General features: G+C 43.5%; 1 protein-coding gene across 1 annotated transcript in view; it reads right to left on the bottom strand.

Moving 5' to 3' along the window:
* Positions 1-20,917, bottom strand: part of CFAP74 (cilia and flagella associated protein 74) — a 135,645-nt gene that overhangs the window by 8,172 nt on the left and 106,556 nt on the right. Inside the window, exons 22-36 of the mRNA XM_019511690.1 lie at positions 19,438-19,525; positions 18,385-18,558; positions 16,374-16,507; positions 15,565-15,841; positions 14,635-14,775; positions 13,685-13,848; positions 12,118-12,252; positions 11,571-11,680; positions 6,636-6,691; positions 5,722-5,841; positions 4,561-4,716; positions 3,485-3,614; positions 2,806-2,960; positions 1,624-1,759; positions 719-846 (exon numbers count right to left, since the gene is read on the bottom strand). Coding sequence (XP_019367235.1) covers positions 719-846; positions 1,624-1,759; positions 2,806-2,960; positions 3,485-3,614; positions 4,561-4,716; positions 5,722-5,841; positions 6,636-6,691; positions 11,571-11,680; positions 12,118-12,252; positions 13,685-13,848; positions 14,635-14,775; positions 15,565-15,841; positions 16,374-16,507; positions 18,385-18,558; positions 19,438-19,525 — 2,104 coding nt within the window. The remainder of the gene's footprint in view (positions 1-718; positions 847-1,623; positions 1,760-2,805; positions 2,961-3,484; positions 3,615-4,560; positions 4,717-5,721; positions 5,842-6,635; positions 6,692-11,570; positions 11,681-12,117; positions 12,253-13,684; positions 13,849-14,634; positions 14,776-15,564; positions 15,842-16,373; positions 16,508-18,384; positions 18,559-19,437; positions 19,526-20,917) is intronic.

Raw genomic sequence — 20,917 nt, 5'->3', positions numbered from 1 at the left:
GGGCTCATGGAAGAGCCCCCCATGCAACGTGGGGTAGTGGGGGCAGCAGGGATCACACCCCTGCCTAGCAGCACCCAGTGAGTAGGGGCTTTTTTTCAGAGCACCACGAGCTGGGGCAGGCGAGGCAGCCATGGTGAGGCTTGGGCAGGTGTCGCAGAGAGGGGCTGGGGGAGGTGAGGGGAGGAGTCAGAGGATGAGGCATGGCAGGGGTCCCCCCGTGGTTCCCTCCTCCCTCCTCCAGCCCCCCCTCTGCCACCCTCTGCTTACCAGCTCCAAGTCTGGCTCCAGCTCCCTGCTGCAGCCACTGGGGACTGCCTGAATCATTGAAGCACACTGAATCTTTTCCGGATTGATTCAGAGAGCTTCAGATCAATTCGGACCTTTTTACTGGTCCCCTGACTCGATTCACATTTTGAGAGTTGGCCACCAAATCGAGCTGAATCTCCTCCAAATCGAATTAGCACCCGAAGCTTCACACAGCCCTACTAATTTGGTCCCATATTCATGTTTTTATAATGCATTCACCTATGTCCATTATCCTCTTCCAATCCCCTACTTCTAATTTCTCTCGTCTTTTGCTGAAAAATGCACCTTTATCCCCTCAAGCAATCTTGATGCTTTTATAATATGGTGCAAAGCTCAACAGAAATCCTGAAATGTATTTAACTTAGGGTCTCTACTGGCTCCGAATCTAGATACTCCAAATCTAGTTTCTTACCTTTTTGGATGCAAACTGAGATGCTCCTATAGCTCCAACTTTCAGCTCCCTTATTACCGGCGTTGGAGAAGTCTCTCCTTGGATGCACTCCAGGCTTAGGAGAATAGACTTTGTTGTCTCTTCCAACTCTAAATCAGACATAGATCAAGTTAACTTCAAAGCAGCTAGTCACAGGAGTTGTAAGTTACTTATTAAATACGTCTAAGATATTGTAAATTTCCCAGGGCAGAAATGAGTGCGTAGTGGAGTAGAGTGGAAAAACAAAACTGATTTTATTTAGGCAAGGATGAGAAGGAAAAGGGTCAAGTCAGCTTCATTTGTACACCTTAATTGCTTTTCTTGTATCTCCCCTCTTCCATGCTCTTTGGCATAACATTTAGACCCGAGTCTTTCCTTTTGCCTCCTTACCTGGGTATAGGTTTCCTTCTGCCTTTAAATTTGAGAAATTAAACAGAAGACTTGAATTTATTAAGTATTCTTGGGGGTCTCTCTCTTTCTCTCAACTCAGAATAATGTCCAAGTAATGATTGGTGTGGGACGTGAGAATTTTAAGCACTGAATACAAGCCTTCACTTTACATTTGAAACACTTCAGGAAAAAGGTAACATCTCTTTGCAGTATTCATTGTTGGTTTTCCATGATTTTGCACATACAAGTCTGCAAAATTAGGTAATCTATATGTGGTACACCCTACCATTCATAAGAGAGGTACTACTGCACCATGTTCAGAGAAAACTCTTTTCCTGAAAGCCATTTTTTTAATATTGGAAGTCAACTCCATGTCATAATACTCCTCCTCTATTTTGATTCTTTCCCTTGCAAGCTAGAGCTGTTCACTTGAGCTTTTGATTAATGCAAACTATTGTCCAACTGTGGTATAGTAAATGAAAAAGGCAATTAGTTACCTCTTTTTCCGGCTTCTTCAGATATAGGTGATGTTACAACTAAGGACTCTACGGGCACATCCAACGGATCCCCTCCTTCCACAAACATCATATGGTTTCTTGCAGCACCCTTCAACTGGATGATGTGGGCTATTTCCTAAGTAGGACAACAATGTTGCAGAGGTAGGTTACAGCCCAAATCTTCATGTAATAGGTATCTTGGCACAGCTGCACCAGTTTTCTAGAACTGACGGTATCTGTCCGTTCTGGTGTCTGGAGGCATATTAGCTTCTCCTATTCATCTAGATACAACTCAGGATACAAGAGGCAGGTCCTTGTCTTCCTTACAATAACATCAGGCACTCATTAATGGGATCACTTCCCTTTTACTCATTTTTTCATTCTACAGCAGAACTGCTGCGCTCACTCTAAACCATCAAACAGGACAAATTTACCTGGTACCAAACTTGTCCAAGGTTTGTGAACCCGGGCTAGGTTTCAAGCAGCCCCCAGGGACTACATGGCTGTACCTGTGGAAGCCATACATGGCCTATTTGGTTTTGGTTGAGGTTCTATTTTATTCCTATCTGAAATTCCAGACAAAACTCTGGGACTGCAAACTCATATGGAGAGGAGAAAAATATTTTGCTCAATACTTGTCTCGACTCATATTACCTTCAATACACACTAGTAGCCACAAGGCAGTGCTGCTCATCAACTGTTGGCCAGCTGGTCCTGGAGCATGGCAATACAACTTACAATGCTGCCAGTTTGTGCACCCTGATTCTGGCTTCTGTCTAAACTCAGTCACTGCTCCACAGATGGAACCACCCTGCCGCATGCAGCATAACAGCAGAGCTGCTTCCCAGGAGCCAATGCAGCCTCTGTTTAGGCAAGGTTGCTTGGGCACTGGCTCTGCATGCAGTTTCCCTTCCAGTCATTCCATCAAACTCCGTGCAGGGAATCCATATGGACTTCAGCAGTGCACAAAGGACATGTGCTGGCTGGTGTCCATGATCTGTCCGGAGGCAGATCAACGGCAGACAAAAATATGATTTAGAGTTACTGTTCAAGTAGTGACTAAATACAGTTTCCATTGCATTGAAACTCCTATTAGAATTGAACTGTCCATGATGACAGACTCAGTCAGTTATATTACAGCAGACTGGATTAAATAAGCCGGGTATCCCGAGCTTACCTTACCTTGCCAAAGAGCATGACCTTAAGGCAGTCAGAATAATATAAACTTTCGTGGTCAGGGCTGAAGGTGACAGTAAAATCCTGACTCTTTCCAATGTCAATTACTCCCTCTACTGGAAAGACACTGAACACACTCAAACCATTGTAGTTTTGTGTCCCTGGGAGAACAAAAGCAAGAGTAAGTCGACAAAGGGGGAGACCTGTCCTGTTCTGATTCCCCTTGTATTCTTCTTTATCCCAATGCTGAGAGTAAAAATCTCTTGGGCACTTTATATAGAAAAACCAGAAATCTGATTATTGGAAATACTAGTTGGAACCATCTGGAAAGCCGTTTTTTTTCTCCCCGAAATACCCACTTCTCTAGAGCAAGCTGAAGTGTCATCACACCTTTCTTAGTATGAATTAAAAATAGCCCCTCCCAAATATGGTGTTTAAATCCACTTTGCGTGTTGCATATTAGATATTTAAATGCTTGTCTACGTGGGACTTGTCTACTTGGGAACATCCTCTGAGGTTCTATAAACTTGTGTCTACCAAGAAACGAAGTGGGCATATATGGCTGTTAGGGAGGCAAATGCTGTTTCTAATTACACCCATGAGACCCTGCAAAAATACCCAGGGCAGAATTTGTTTTCTATATAGACTTCATGAGTTTAAAAGAGTGAGATAAGAAATTCCTTACCAACAAGTTCTGTCCTTTTTGTGGGAGATGTTAGGAAGGAAGGAAGTTTCTGCAGATCTCTGTCCCGTGTTTGTGAGAGTGATTCCAGTTGCATGGAGTACTTGAGGGCCAGAGTGGAAGTGTTCTGTATCTGGAGGGATTCATTTGTGTGACAGCATTTTAACTGGGAAATCTGCTGTAAATTATGTAGGATCTATATTTTGCAAACATTTTTATTGCATTACTGCACTACTGCATACCCAGCTGCCACACGGAGCACATATGGGCTATTGCTATCCACAATGTGTTTTCCCTGCCAAGACAACCTGTGGCCTATCCCCCTCTTGGAACCCATCAGCAGGAAATGTATGCTGAGTCCTAATTTCAAAGCTTTGCGATGCCTATACAAAGCAAAAGACTTCAGAGACATAACTTGCTCCCTAGCTCTTGGCCTGTTCATCAGATCTGGAATTAACAAGATGGAAATTTGCAGCATATGAATGACTCAATTAAAGCATTCTCCAGGCAATACCTGCCTGTCCCTATCATGCTATTTATAGGGTTGGTCCTGTTTCTCCTTTCTGCCTCCTTAGCATGCAGACGTCAGAGGCATAATCAGAATGGCTGCACATGGGTGGGACAGGTAGTTCTGCTGGTGATGCTAGAGGAGCTGTTTGAGATCTTGTCCCCTAAAGAGTGAATACAGCCAAGGAGAAATACATTCAGAGGGGCAGTTTTTCAGAGGGCACCAATACCCCTCCCCGAACTATCCTCCTACTCATTGGCCATGCAGAGTAACAGCACCTCCTTAGCTGTTGAGAAGGAGGCTTAGCACCTCCTCCCCCTGCTGCTCTGTCATATGGAATTATTTTCCTTTATTATTAAGTGTCTCTAATGAAGCTGCCACTTCGTTCTAGGATTCCATCACATGCTTTAAAGCTCAAACATTTTGCACAGAACCTGCTGCACAGCATCACATCCTCTGGCATTCCTTTACCTACTTCCGAGCAGCCAGGAAAGGGATTAGCTTCCTCTGGTATGAGGTTTTCTAACTAGCCAGAAAACTAGGTAGTAACCACCTTGAAGTTAGGATTTACCTTGAATGTGGAAGTGCCCTTCTCTTTGGCTATGACATATCCCATATCAAGTATTTTTCCTTCCACAGAACAAGCAATTGAGGGAGTAACCCCATGTCCAGTAATGCTGAGAGTCAGGGTGTTTTTTATAGTGTAGATATCCAGGGCTTCAAAGAACTGCAAAGAAAGATGCCCACAATAGTCAGCACAGATAGCAAGCCACAATAGACACCTGTTTTTGAGCTTCTGGGAACAGTATACACTAAGGGCCAAATGCTGGTAGCTCCTCACCAATCACTTCATGGATCTTTTGTAGAAACAGGCATGGAAAGGCTGTATTCAGGGCATGAGGATTATCAACTCCTCTGTGGGCATGACATTGACATCAGAGTTCTGCTTGCACAGGTCTTCAGGGTGGATGCTGGCTCACACTGGGGCTAAATCAGCACTTTTACACATGCTCTGATGTGTTCTGCAGTGTCTTGTATATTCAGCGTCCCGTTTTTCAAAATGGTGGTGGGGTGTTTTAACTAAAGCTCTTCAAATAAGCCTTAGCTAATGCGCCCCTGCCACCATTTTGAAATGTGGGACACTGAATACACAAGATGCTGTGGGCATTTTAATTAGAGTGGTTCCCAAGAACAGCTCTAATTAAAACATGCCCCCTGCTCTAGCCCTGGGCATGTGTATAGGCACCTGGAGCACATGTACAGGTTTCCTTGTCTAAGAAATCTACAGACACCTATGCTTAACCCTCCAAGGGAGTACAACCTACTATGACCTATGTATGGAATTACTCTTCTTATCTGATTGTACATTACTAGAACAATTAAGCTGCTGCTGCTGTTCTGATAAGGCTTAGGTTCATACAGAGCTACAAATATTTTTTGCAAGGATGCTAAATATCCCACCTCTGAGTACACCATTTGTACAATATGTAGTACACTGGCTAGTTCCTTTCTCCACCCTAGATATCACTCTGTTTCAGAAATGGTGTCATCATGGCTTACCAAAACTTCTGGGAACCTTTGTGAAAGGTAGTATATAAATGCATATGAAAGAAAAATGTGAGAACTTTAAAAGGGAAAGTTGCTCAGAATCTTTTCATTATGACATGCTATTAAATGTTTCTGCCTGCTTATTGTATGTGTATGTGTAAGATCAAATTTCATTTTCACTCACCAGTTTGTTCTCATCTGGACAAAAAGAAATGACGAGAAGTTGCTTTTCCCCTGGCTGAAGAGACCCAACTGGATTGACCAATAGGAAAGGACCATGGGGATTCAGGATGGAGAAGCCTATCTGAAATACTATAGTTCAAGGAAACATAAGTATATAGGTGACAGATGAAAGAGGAGGCACAAGAACAGATCCAAATACAGCTGAGACAAATGATGCCTAAGCTAACTCATCATCTGAATTTTTTATAGGATTAGCGAGCTAATCAGAGCATAGAAAATCTACCCAGGAAATTCAAACACCTGAAAGCCTTTTTTTCTTCTTTCAGTTACAGACATTTCCAATAAATTCCATGCAATATTATTCCAAGTTATTGCCTAAAATATGACATGAATAAGTTAAACTAGCATATAAGAGAGAGTGTTTTCATTCTCCATCTTGATTAAGTGAGACAGTGCTAAAAGCACAGACATATTCCCACAAGATTTCTAGAAATTCAGTGAAGTCATGAGGCAGAACTTCACTTTCCCTCACTGTACTTCAAATGTCTTGTGCTGGTGCTGGAATGGGTTGCACTGAACGAGTAATTTTTGCTCTCAAAAGGGCTTGCAACTTGAGAATTAAGTGCATTTTGATTCGGGGCTTTAAGTAGCTGTCAGCAAAAAGCACATATAGCTTTTGTAGAAACAAATGGGTTGGGAAGGGAGCTTCCAAAGGGTCACCTAGTTAGGCCCTGAAAAACTGATTTTACCATCTACCAGGTTGTGAAAGATAAGCATCATTTGAACCATCCTGATTCCAGTAAAGGTCCTTTTAGAATCCCTCATGCTCTGGTGTTGAACAGCTCATAGACACAGGACCACATTCAATGCATTTGTTTATGCACTGGGACCAGTGGATGCTCCAGTCAAGGATACTGCTAGCTGCTCATCTACGATGTTTTGTATTGTAATTTGTTTAGTTATTCTGTGCCCTGAAATGAATAAGAACACCACTTTAAACATGTCAGAACAACAAAAAGCAATAAGCAGGAACACTAAACAGACCCCTCCTGGTGTTGACTCCAATGCTGACAACTGCTTCTATCCTAATATTCAACACAGTCCAATCACAAAGAATGTTCGAGCAAGTAAAACATCATCGTCCGTTTCCAGGATGGTCTAGTGAAGAGTTTTGGAGTTAGCAATAAGCAAGATGGAAAGTAATATACCTGCCATTTCTAGTCTTCCCAAGCCCAGAAATGAAAAGACCAGACACCTCTCAGATTGCTGTTATGGACACTTATTAGGTCTAAGACTTTTCACATATTTTATGGCATTTTGCCTGAATGAGATTTCCTAAATATGATACATGTAAATGATGTCATAGCAGTGATGGTCCAAGGATATAGAAAAGCAAGCTTTGTGAGATGAGATAACATATTTTACTGGACCAATTAGGAGAGAGAGGAGACAAGCTGTTGGGCTTTAGATGCCCTTCATCAGGTCACAGTCTAAGCTAAGTATGAGCTCAAACTACTGCTTTAGTTTAAATTTATTACCATATTTACTCAAATCCAAGACAAAGTTTTTTTCCCCCCCTCAATCAGCATTATGGGGAGGAGGAAACCTTGTCTTGGATCCAAGTACTGGCCTGGGTCAGGCAGCAGCTCCACTCTGGTTTTGGCCCTGGATTTAGAGCTGCACCACCACCTGCCCTGGGCTACACCTGCTCATTTGATGGGGGAGAGGGCACGTGGCAGGGGAGCCCATAGGGTGCGGGTGAGAGTAGCAGAACCTGCAACCTTCCCTCCCACACTCTGCCCCCATACCTGTGCCTTCCTCCCCTGTCTCCTGCTCCTTCCTTTAGCCTGTCCTGCCATACCCTGCTCCCCTCCCCACAGCTGTCCCCCTTACCTTCCCCTTTGACTCTGGTCCCTCCAGCCCCAACCTGGCTGGGCTGGATTGGACCCAGGCAGGGGCTGGAGAAGAAGAGCTGCAGCAGAATGCAAGGGGGGAAGGGTGTGGTATGGGATTGTGGGAGTGCAGGCATAGGGGGCATGGAGGTGGGGAAGGCAGGGGTTGGGGGAGGCAGGAAGTTGGAGGGCAGGTGGAGGGGCAAGGCAAAGACAGCAGAGGGCAGGTACAGGCATGGCAGGCCAGGAATCAGGGAGGCATGTGGCAGGATGACAAGGAAGCAAGAAATGGCAGTCTGGCCCCTTACTGCAGGCATTGCTTTCCCCACCAGACAAACTTAAGATAACCTTCCATTAATTAGATTTGGTACATGAAAATTATAACGAATTTATAATTTTCTATGTATAGAATCTAATTATTGGAGGGGTCATCTTAAATTCAAAGTTGTCTTGGATTCAGGTAAATATGGTATATTAAATTAATTTGACCATTTGATAGGGAAGTGAGGCGTTATCACTTACAGAGCAAAGACAAGGTAGCAGAGGAAAGGGTGAGAGGTAAGTTATAATGAGCCACTAACTTCAATAACTCACAATTCATGGCTTCTGGTGTCCAGTAAACTTATGAACTTATTTTCCCAGATTTGCTTTCTGAAGGTGTTATGTGTGTTTCCTTTGAGGACAAGGACTGTGGAGGCAGAGACAGAGAAATGGCCTTCCACTGGAAATAGGGTATATATCTATTCTTTCTCATTTTTTCTTTGGTAATTAATTGGAAGTTTCTTGGAAGTTCTTTGGAAGTTTCACCACACAGTTTTTGCACAGAATAAAGTATATCAGATGTTGTGGTAGGCATGTGTAGGACCCATGATTTCTGAGGGTTTTATGATGGTATGTGTTGATGGTGGTGTCTATAGAGATGTGTTAGTAGGTCTTACATTTGATTCGGCAAGGTTTGGTTCCAGGTTTGCTCTGATAAATCTGGTAAAGTCAGGGTGACGGTGAGGGTTATGATATACCATATTTACTTTAATCCAAGATGAGGGCCTTTTCCCCCCATTTAACATAAGGATAAAAATCCCTTGTTTTGGATTTGAATATAGGCAGCTGCTGTGGCTCTGGCTCCAGACCTGACTTGGGGTCATGGTCAGAGCTATCACTGCTGCCTGTCCCTTGCCACCTCTGCCCTCCCACCCCTCGTCTCACACTGCAGCCTCTGCCCCCCAGTCTGGAGCCCACCAGAGCTGCTGCTACTCCTGCAGCTACTTCTGTGCCAGGCTGGGACTGAAGCAAACATGTGCTCTGTGCCCTGGACTGGAGGGAGGTCAGAGCCCCAGCAAGGGTAAGTGGTGGAGGGGGGAGTTGGGGAGCAGAGACAGTAGAGGGGCAGGGGAGGCAGAGGCTGCAGGGACACAGGTGAGGGAGCAGGCAGCAGAGGGGCCAGGCACTGAAGGGGGGAAGGTGCTGGTGGGGTAGGCATGGGGTGGGCGAGTTGTAGGGGGGCCAGCATGGGAGTATGAGGAGCAAGCCGCAGATGGAGCAAGTGGAGTGGGGGCACGCAGCAAAGGGCAATCTGCTTCAGTCCCCCACCATCTGCTCCTACTGCCTGGTTCCTACTACCTCCCCCACTGCCTGCCCCCCTGCCACTGATTTCCCTCCTGCAGCAGGAAAAGGAGATGAATTTAACCTAATAATTAGATTCTATACATGGAAAATTACAACAAATCTATAGGTCTTCCATGTATAGAATCTAATTATTGGGAAGGCGGTATCTTACATTCAGAACTGTCTTGGATTTGGGTAAATATGGCAATTTAAACTAAAGCAGCTGTTCTAACTTGCATTGAATTTGGCCTGAGACTACACTTCTTTCCCAGACCTGAAAAGGGGGCTGAAGCCCAATAATTTGTCTCCTCTTTTTTTCCATTTATACAAGTTAGTCCAATAAAAGATATTACCTCACCTCACAAGTCATACTTGTAAATCAATATTATGCAGCCAGTGTGGCTGTGGTGAAGGCTCCATAAATTACATGGCTAGTATACAGGCTAGTACTTTCAGTAACTGCACTGAGTTCTCAGAACGCTAGCTGGGTAAAATATTATACCCAGCAGGGGAAAATGCATCTTCACAACACATTTACTGGTGGATGTTACTAGCAGTTATTACTTAAGACAATAAAAACTAAAAGGGGAACTGAGTTCTGTTCAACTGCATCAATCCATAACACACAGAACTATATTTTATTAACAATTCTCCCTCTTTAAACATTCACTCAGTTCCTGTAGCTGGAATACAGTCAAAGTGAACACAGCATTTTCACACTAGGTTGATCACAATTAGGGCTCCTAATTCCATGTCTGGGCATCAGGTGGTCTGTTCAACAAGGCTATGCGAAATTTTGCCGGGTGTTTCATTTCGAAGCTGCTTCGATGCATTTCGAGCTCGAAACAGTGAAATTGAAATGAATTGAAAGGCTTTGAAACAGCTTTGAAATTAAACAAGGGCACTCGAAACGTTTCAAAAGTTTTGAAAGTTTTGAATGTCGAAGCCGGGCTTGCTTGCAGCTAAACAAAAATTAAAGAAAGGGAGGGGGAAGAGGGGGAAGGACTGCTCTGATATTGACATCTAGCTCCCTGAAACTGCAGCAGCAGCCTGCTGAAACCCAGCGCACAGATCCAGGGGCCCATGCCCCCCAAGAAGAGCTAGGGAAATGATCAGAGAGCTGGGGGAAAGCAATCAGAGAGCTGGAGAATTGAACCAGGAGTTCCTGGTTGGATTCCCCAGCTCCCCAGTCTTTCCCCCAGCTCTCTGATCGCTTTCCCCAACTCTTCCTAGGGACCGTGGGCCCCTGGATGATGCGGGATGACAGCAGGCTACCGCTGCCAGCTGGTAATCGTGGTGGCTCTGGGCTATTTCCCCAGCTGGCAGTAGCAGCCTGCCGAAACCCTGCGCGCAGATCCGGGGACCTCCACGCTCCAAGAGGGCTGCAGGACTGTGCCGGAGTCTTTCCTGGGGGCATGAACCCCTGGATCTGCACACAGGATGACAGCAGGCTGCCACTGCCGGCTGGGACCAGCAGTGGGCGCAGCCTGTGCCGAGTGCTGGGAAGACTGGTGCTGCCACTGGCCCCAGCTGGCAGCAACAGCGTACTGCCATCCTATGCACAGATCCAAGGGCCTGCACCCCCTGGGAGGGCTGTGGGGCTGTGCCAGACTCCTCTCAGGTGGCGCGATCCCCTGGATCTGCACACAGGATGACAACAGGCTGCCGCTACAGGCTGGGACCAGCGGCAGCATCAGTCTTCCAAGTGCTCGGCGCAGCCAGCAGCAGCAGCCTGTTGTCATCCCACATGCAGATCTGGGGGCCTGCACCCCGCAGGAAGAGTCTGACACAACCCCGCAGCCCTCTCAGGGGGCGTGGGTCCCCAGATATGCGTGCGGGATGACAGCAGGCTGCCACTGCCAGCAAGTGATAAGAGTTTTGCTTTGAACTGTTTGAGGTGCAGTTTCCCAGAAACTCCTGCACCTACATCCTTGGAACTTGGCAGGCTCCATGCGCTCAGAAGAGGCTACCATCCCTGCAATTCTCATCTGAATCAGGCAAGAAATGACAAAACTATAGGCATTTTCATGATTCCTCAAGGGCGAAATATTGACACGTGTCGAAACAGCATCAAAACAGGGGAACAGTTTCGACAAAATTAAATGGAACAGTACTTTGAAACAGTGAAACAAAACATTATCCCTCTGAAACAGCAAAACTGAAGTCAAAATGAAACAATGCTGTTTCTCACAGCCCTACTGTTCAATGCCTGAAGTGTTAATCTAGGATCCTAATTACCATTTGGGTGCCTACATGTGGCCTCTGTTTGTAAATTGCATCTACAGTGAATAAGAAAGAATAAAACTATGTTTAAAATAAATCAAAAACTCAAAATTTAACTTAAACTTCATACCTACTGCAACCTCCCCAAAGTTGATGATGTTTTTTCCATTATCTGACGTGATCACAACAGATGGTGCTACCGCAGGACAGTGCAATTCTAGGTACAAGGTGTTATAAGGACTGGGGAGATGGAAAAAATGTTTGCTCTTAGATCATACAGAGAATAAAATCTGGTGTTATAAATCTGGTCTTATTCTATGCACGTGGGGGTGGAGCAGTAAATCAGTTTAATGTAATTCTTGGCAGCTGCTAATTTTCTTGCATCTGCGTAAGCAGAAGAGGTGGACTGGATATAGCTTATAAACTTTACACAATAAATATTCTCTAAGCTGCTTTGACATTAGCAGGCTAGATTCTTATCTCAGTTACACTGGTTTAACTTCCAAGAACTTCCACTGATTTATGGGACAATTAAGATCAGAATCTGGCTTTCCCCAAAACAGAATAATCGCTTTTTCAACAACTCTTTCAACATTCAGCCCCCTACTTTCCTCTTATCTTTCTGATCCACTACAAATTACTTTTACCTAGTTCCATGCTGCTCATGTGTATAGTACCTGTAGTTTAAAGTTTCAGAGACTCCCTTTTTATCAATATCTCCACTTGCAACAAAGCAAGGTATGATGTATTTCTCAAACTTCCCTCTGAAATTTCTGATCAGGGAAGACTGGGCTGCCATATATTCTTCAGAGCTAGAGAGTCCAAGAAAATTATTTTAATAAGAGACAAAAACGTTTATATAGTAACAGGAAACTTTAGTCTTAATGGTACCAAACATAATACTGCACTGGAGACCTGACCTACTGGGCTATTTGCACTTATTCTTCATTTATCATTATCTGGTTTCCTTCTCTATTTGCATTAGAGAGAACAAAATTCTGATTTAAGATACTTAATGTCACATTAGAAAAGACAGGAAATTTCTTAGTGCATTTCTCCCATGATACATTTTTCAGTGACTCTTTTTAAACTACAGTAATGCTCCTAAATCATATTTCTATGATATGGTATGCCTGGCAATGTCTCAAAGTTTTCAGATATGCAATTAATTTGTAATGAACTATACTACTACAACTGTGCTAATACAAATAAGACCTAAAATAAGGAACTGCTGGGCTATCTACAACACATGTAGCCCTTGTGTTTGTCTTTTGCCCTGGAGGGAATTTTATTTCTGTGACAGGTTTCTGCCCTACTCACCATGGCACTGGCGCCTATGTGGCTGGTCTGTGGACAAGCTGGCCAGCACCACATGGCCAGAAGGAGCTCCACCAGTTGGCCTGGGCCCTGGGAGCCTCGGGATTGAAGGAAACCCGAAGACAGAAACAGGGGAGAGCACTTGGATTTTTAGCTGTATTGCAATTTTCAGAGCACATGGGACAGCAGCAAGACCTCCTGCAGTCGTCATCTTCACTGAGCCCCAGTGCACGAGAAAAAGCCCCTGCCACCATATCTGAGTGTCACCCAGGCTGATCACAAACACGCAAGTGGAAAGGGGTGGGGTTGGGGTAGGAGGAGCCCCACAGAAGACATGCCAATAGAGTTACCCTGGGCCCTGCAGGAACCACTGATCACCACCTCCAGAGGTAAATCCCAGTGTAAACAGCAAGTCATGCCAGGTGAACAGACCCAGCTGTGACGTGGCTCAAGGGGGAGAGCATGCCCATCGGCTTGTATGGTGGTCATAAGCATGTCACAATTTCATATTACTACACTTGTTTCATACTTATTTGAAAGACCTGTATAGTTTGCCTTTAGCTTCTGTTATTAAAACTTTAAAATCAGACTCTTCCTTGAAAAATAGGCCAACCGCCCTTTTAACTTAGTATCACTGTTGGTTCAGCTGAATTATAGTACAACATTGTTTAGTGCTGTGTAGTATGTCATTTCAAGTCCTCTTATATTTGATCCATAAGGAGAGATTCTGTGTCTCACAGGAGATATTCTCGCCACAGACACTAGAAGCAATGCTAATTTTGGAAATAACCTTTACAATACAGAAAAGACCATTTCACTCCTTGAATTAGATTCCTTGCCTGTCCATAGGATATAGTGGATTAATTAAACCATTTTGATGCACTGCATTTGTTTGCTGCACAGTAAAAGTGGCTGTTACTGACTTACTCAGGTTTTATATTTTCTGGTTTGGGGAACTCAATGCCAGATGTGGTCAAACGTTTACTGTCTCTGTCCTTGGAAAGGTGTATGCTAGACCGTCGCTTGATAGCAATCATACTTGCTTTCCTTCCTTCCCTTTTCCCAGCGAAAGATTCATCTTTTTTCTTATTCTGTAAATATATAAGTACAGCCCTTTACACACCACACCAATTATATGTTAAGGAAGAGATTTTGAAATTATGGATTTTTTGTATTTCAACAATGCGTACAGGTCCTAATCAGTAATTATACAGTGTTATACAGTCACATAAATAAAAGATAGTCCCTTGCTTATGATCTACGTATATAAACATGAGATGACACATGGATGCACCAGGACAGGGTAAGAACAGTGATTAAGGTGATAAATAATGGGCACAGCTTACCAGCAGCAAGCAGTTACATGGAGGATAATAGAACTAAAGAAAAACAGGACATTTCAAACTCAGCGCACCTTCATTCTAACTCAAAGCACACATCCCCTGTGAGAGTAAATGGATGCAACTCTGCTAAGTGTAATTGCTTTTCATCCATTCATATCAGCTAGGCCCTTGTGTGAATTTATTGGAATCACTGACTAATATTTTCATTCGTATTCCATATATCGCATTATCTATAAACTAAAGCTTTCGGAAGTGCTCAAGTTACTTCAAATGACATTTTCAAAAGCTCATAAGTTGCTCCAGTATTTTTCTGGAAATGTTGCCTTATGATTTATTTAGTTATGGCCTGATTGCATTAACTATTACAGCAGTTGAATTTTGTCTGTATTGATACTCTGTGCCATATGCCTAGGCTTCATTTATTTTACTTTTAATTGCAAATACATTTCATTTTAACACACATCCTACAGTAAAATGAGTATCATTTCCATGTTAGGGTTGGCTGACTAACATGTTGGTTTTTACATTTCTTACATTTACTTGCATTTCTGATTCACGCATGCTCTTCTCTGAAAATGTCCTTGTTGCAGTTGCTCTACTCAGCATCTGAACAGCCTCCTTTCTGATTTGCTGATCTGACAGTACTGGTCTGAAGGATACTTGAATCAAGCATTTCTGGGATTGGAAGAGCACATACATGGGAGACATTAGAATGCAAGTTAACAACACCTAGGGACAGAGCAGGAATGAAAAGTACCAAGGGGCTTTTCCAACTGAGCTCAACAGGAGCTGTGAGACTTTGTTCCTTAATAACTTAGACCCTTTAGAACCAAGTAAAAGGAATCTAAGGGAAAAGGCCACGGTGCTACAAAGCTTTTAAAATACCCCAAGTCTTCTACACTGAAATGCTCTTCAGCTGAACATATCATTATGATAATACTGGTTAAGAGCCATACCTGGGGACTTGTCCAATGAAGTAATGTGACTCCCATCTGTATGCTTGTAGATTCAAGGCCTAGATTCCCATTAAAAAAATATTCCTTCAAGCTCAGTCACAAGAATGTGTTAGCTCCATGACTAGTAAATAGTATGGCCAGGTACAGACATTCAAAAAGTCTGAGGTGGAAACCATCCAAGTTACACACTTTTCTGTAAGCAGTGTAGTTTAGGTCAGTAGTGAACAGAACACACATTCACGCTTAGGTGGAGGAGGCAAATCTTAGACTGGGTTCCACCATGTTTAAAGGGTGTGCTGAACTGTTCTAAGTATAGACCAGTTTTGTGTGCCAAACTTCTGTTCTATTATGAGTATAGACCAGTTTCTGATCACTTATACCAGTAAATGTAATGTCCATACCTGGCTTTCGTGCTTCTGTTACAAATAAAAAAATTTGCAAGGACAGAGATGATTAAAGGATTTTATTTTTCTTATTCAAATACTTGACATGCTAAGAGTAAATTTACCTTCCCTGGCAACACGGTCCCAACAGATGGCATGACTGTCACAGGAGAACTTTCTGGCACATGAAATTCAAAGGAAGTAGGTCCAACAGGGGCAGTTTGCCCTTTGCCAATTCTTGGGACAGCATGAGTAAAGCGGTTAAGGCTGACATGTGAATTTATCACATACAGTGTTGCTGTAGATACATCATTTAAAGCTGTTGCAGCAAACTGAACTAAGGAATGAGACAACTCGAGAGGTGGGTGGACTCCAACTGCTTTGCATGACAGCTTGAATTGTCTAAAAATAAACACACCATAAATTGTCTCAGCATAAACATAGCTTTTTAAACAGCCCAGAAACCTAGGAAACTGATCCTGCTGTCCTAGTCAAGAAGGAATGTCAGTGGCTGCAATGGGAATTTTACTTAAGGATGGTAGGGTGAGGCAAATATGGTTTCTGTTTATAAAAATGTACAGTTTCCTAGAGAAGACCTAGATGTATGGTCTCTTTGAGCTTCTGCATATATGTCCAGTGAGGTCACATCTGACAGTGACATCAATTGCATGGATATGGACTATCTTTAGAAGAAATCTATATGCTGCCAAAGTAATACTTCAATAATTCCAGCAAGAAAATGTTTCAGGTGAAGAAAATAAGAAGCAACCTTACAGTTCAGGAAATATGACCACATTGGATTCTGGGTGGGACACGAGGAGAGAAACCAAAATGCCAAGGCAAATAGCCTCTCCCATGCAGGCTGGGACTTAATCAGAGTATAACCTTGCATCACACTAACATTTCTACACTAGCTACTATTCTATTAACATACCTGTTAATTTCTGTCTTGCAGATTAGCTCAAAGCTGTAGTCTTTTGCTTTGTTGGCTTTAAAGAATATGTCCAAGTTCAGACTTTCAAGGGGCAGGAGAGTCCCAAATCCATCATCAGGCTGAACTTCAACAAACTTCCAAAGGGCAAAAAATAAAATCTAGTTTTATTAAACTTGAGGTGCACTCGTACATAGGTCGCATATTGGATCAGCACTGATATAAGGAAAACGTACTGTATTGGCAATTGGCTTTTTTTCACCGATGTGGCCAATAACGTGGCTGATAAATGCCCCGTGAATGCAGGCAGCGAGGAGCACAGTGTGGCAGTGTGGAGAGCTGCTGGGTCCAGTTGGTAAGTCTGTTGTAGTGGAAAGTGTGGGGGGAGGGAAACATCCTAAAATCAGAAAAACAGGACCTCTCCCCCAGCCAGCATTATTCATGAATGGAAAAAAATTCCTTCCTACATATGACCAGCAAAAATCCTAAAGTGCTGTATTACCACAAACCTTCCACAATACAAAAAGTGCTCTCTCTATCCCAACCTGGGGACCATGGACACATGACTCCACGTCTCACACCCTGCTCATTATGCCAGAGATCCGGCCCTTTCGTAAACTCATCTGGTTTAATCTCAAAGCAATTCAAGTTGTTTGCCCACATTATTTTATTTGGAAGACCATTTCAAAATGTTATTCCTCTGCGAGCTACAAATCTTCTTATTTTTAATCTAAATTTACCCATGAGTTTATAACAATTTGAGCTTGTGGTAGTGTTGTTCATTAGCTTAAAAATGCAATTCTCTTTCCTTAATACTAAACCCCAATACAAAATTGTGACCTCCAGAAAGCAGTACTGTAGGGTCCAGTGATGTTTGTCATTCAGGAAACCCATAATGAATTTGTACAGTTTGATAACTGGATATATCTGGAAGTTAAGGAAAATTTGAGTTACCCAGGTATAACAGAGGCCAGTTTGTCCCACAGAATTTTTAATACTGCTGGTGATGCATGAACCTGAAATAACCTAACTGGACTCTTAAGTCCTGTTTGTCTGCAGGACTGAGAGATAGAAAACACTGCAATTTGTAAACTGAACATATCCTGAGGTGGAACAAGCAAGTGCGATAGAGAACCTGCACTTCCTTTCACTGCTGGTTCATCACAGAGCTCCAGTCCTGGTTGCTAGACACATGGGCATTGAACTTGCTGAATGTCCGCAGTGAGCTTTCCACTACTGCTGCACCCTGTTTGCTGGCCTGGATCCACTACTGAACATCCATAAGGGATTTGGAGTCACCTAGGCACAATAATCACTTGAGCTACACTTTTTAAATTAAGTATGTAGACAAAGCTGAGGTGGTTTGTGATCATGTATGTGAATGCTGCTGTCTCTTGCCTTCCATGTTCCATGAAGACCTTAGTGAAGGAACAGGGATATCTCACTCTGCTACTGCAGTAATTATTTTGGGTTCTCTTCTTGCTGAACAAAAAAAAATCCCTGAGGTCATTTCTAAAGCTCTTCTTCCAGTTCCACTGAAATCATTTTAACTTGGGCCATACTTTAACAGGCTTTTACAATTGAAAGTGAAGTTTTAAATTTGGCAATACAGATTTGCCTACAGCCACTACTTGGATCCATCCCCTGAGGACTAAGTCCCTGCAGATGCCTTTTGAGGCCAGACTGTGGTTTTCTGTTCTAAAAACTGATGATACTAACCTACTTTATCTGGGAGATGGTGTCGGGTGTGGGGGGGGAGGAGGAAGAGTGAAACTGTTATGGAAATATATTATTTGGAGTGGGCTTACTGTTCTTATATTACTTTTGCGAGTGCTTAGTGGTACACTAAGATTGAATTTACATATGCAAATTAGAATACTTATCTGATCCTTACAGTTCTTAGGTTGCTGGTGGGGGTATAACCACGACAATCAGTCACAATTCATTCTATGAGGGTCTCACAAGTATTAAGTGAATTTTAAACAGAAAAAGTAAGTGGGGGTAGTTACCACACCTCAGGGAGATCCACAAATCCGAACTCTTGTGGCAGGATGGATTTGTTTGTTAGAGTGATGGTTGTTTGAACAGTTTCATAGATAGTGCAATATCCAAAATTCACTTCAGCAGGACTGATTTCTAAATCAGAGGTGGTAACAATTGCATGGACAGTAAATGTAGCTGGTTTCATCTGAAACAAGTGCAAGAACATTGGTAAGAATTACAGCTGAAACACCAAGTAAGAATTAAAGTCTATGATTTAAATGACATGATTCTTATAAAACACAGTTAAGTGAGGATGTTCTATTCTATTCCTCAACTGCATTTGTTTTAATTAACATGCTTATTTTGAACGTCAGCTTAATACTGTGTTTTACTGTGTAAAATATTCCTGTTTAGATACATGTATGATAAGCTTGCTGTACAACATTTTATACTGTCAGAATAAAACTTTGTACTGTGATACCTGAGAGTGGTCTGTAATATAGGGAGCCCCAAGGAATAACTGAGCACCTTTAATAGGATTTGAAATTCCAGAGCTTATATTTTAAAGATGCTTGTTAGGACTTCAGCCAGTTCAGCAATTTATTGTACCATTTTGAATACCTTTTAGTGAGTAAGACTCATTAGAACATAAAGGAGCTAATGTAGATTTAGTATCTCCAAGAGCAACTTCACTGAAGTCAACTGTATTGTATCTATGATGGTGGCATACATTTGGCCCCAAAATATATCATGGTCGTTGCTAGAACACAGATCTATGCTCTGGATTGCTGAAGAATAAGTCTGCCACTCCTTACTCAGGAGTGGTAGCTGAGTCCACGTGTACTCCTGTCTGGTATTCAACAAGATTGCTCTGTGACTCAGGATGCATACCTTGTCACTTATCCCACTGCTTTGATTTCAGGACAGCTCAGAGTAAGTTGTCACTCGCTCTGTGTAAGGATATCACCATCTGAAGCAGCACAAAATGACTGCTGTTTCAACACTGCTATTCTGGATGCTTGGCTTGTGGAAATCTTGTTAAAGTTTATATCTTCTACTACTTTCAGTACAAATTATCACTAACCTTATCAGCAACTGATATCGTCATTGGGACTTCCAGAACCCTTGTCTCTTTATCAAAATATCCTCCTGCATCTTCTGGAAGCGAGTGTCTGAAATAGAAAAATGCATTTGTTTTTCTTGAGGCCAAGAAAATTTTTACCAAAATAATATGAAACAGTAAAGCTTCAGTGCCTGTGCTCTGAATCAAATATAAGATGAATGTATTCGTTAAGATCTAAAAGGTACTTTTATTGAGGCTCCAGTCTAAGCAAGTATATGAACACAAATGGTCCTATTCATGTCTTTGTTTAAGTGCTTTACTGGATTCAGGTCTAAAGAAAATCTTTGTAGGTCCTGGGGAAGAAGGTAGAGGAAAAACACAAGCGAGAAACATAAGTCACCTAGGGGAATTACGTTATAGCCAAGAGACAGGAAATGTAGCTCTGTTAGAGAAGCTGTTCATTGTAAATTTCCTTCCCAACGACCGTACTTTCAAGTGACCATCACTATGCAAGTGAGCACTGTCTATAGCAGTGGTTTCCACCCTTCGGGTCATGACCCCATTTGGGGCTGCAATGATAAAATATGGGGTCACTCAGTCCCAGGGAGGGAGGCATGGGGAGCACATAAACCCCAGATTTGTGCACGGGGTGGGAGTGGATGCAGGCTGCCAGCTGCAGGCTCAGGGCTCCCCGACCTGCAGCCCTCCCCACAAGACTTCTGTGGCAAAATGGGGTGGGAAGGCTCGGTGCCAGTGCAGGGAGCCCTGTGCCAGCCGTGCTGCCATGGTGAGGTATCTCCTGCCTTCCCAGCAGCAGTAGGGGGTACAACCCCACACTGCCACTGCTGCTGCTGCAGGGTGGGCAGGGGACACCATGCCAGGGTGACGTCACTGGCATGGAGCTCTCAGCAGCAGCACTGAGCCTCCCCGTCCTCCTGTGCTGGGTCCCGCCTGCTGGGCCATGGAGGTCCCCGGGGGGAGGGCAGCAGGATGGGGAGTCCTGAGCCCGCAATGGGCAGCCTACATCCCCCCCAGAGCCAGAGGGGTAAGCAGCAGCTGGGGTAGTAGGACGAGGCAGTGGAGGAGGGGCAACGGTGGCTGGGAAGGGGAGCAGGCAATGGGGAGGGAGCAGAGGCTGTGGCAGGAGAAGCAGGTGTCTGGGAGGTAGCAGTCTTAGCAGGGGGTGATCGCAGGGAAGTGTTTGGGGGGCAGGTGCTAGGGGGTAAAGGGCTTTTTTTTTTTTTTCCTCCCTCCCAGTCAACTCCTGACCACCATCATCACAACAATCTGTATCTCTAGCTCTCTCTACAGATAGATCTGTAACTTCTCCACCCTGTCATGAGCGTCCTGCAACTTGAAAAGAAAAAGCAAGAGCAAAAACCCAACGTCAAGGCGGCTGCAGGAGACGTGGAGACGCAACAACATCTGCACTGAGTCAGGTATTTGGAATTATCCCAAATCTTGAAGAATGGGGGCGAGTGGAGATTTTTTTTTTTTTTTT

This window comes from Gavialis gangeticus, unplaced genomic scaffold, assembly GCF_001723915.1.
Source record: "Gavialis gangeticus isolate Ggan-Ray unplaced genomic scaffold, GavGan_comp1, whole genome shotgun sequence".
Taxonomy (NCBI): domain Eukaryota; kingdom Metazoa; phylum Chordata; order Crocodylia; family Gavialidae; genus Gavialis; species Gavialis gangeticus.
Note: the sequence above shows the minus strand (reverse complement) of the source record. Positions and strands in the feature narration are given on the sequence as shown.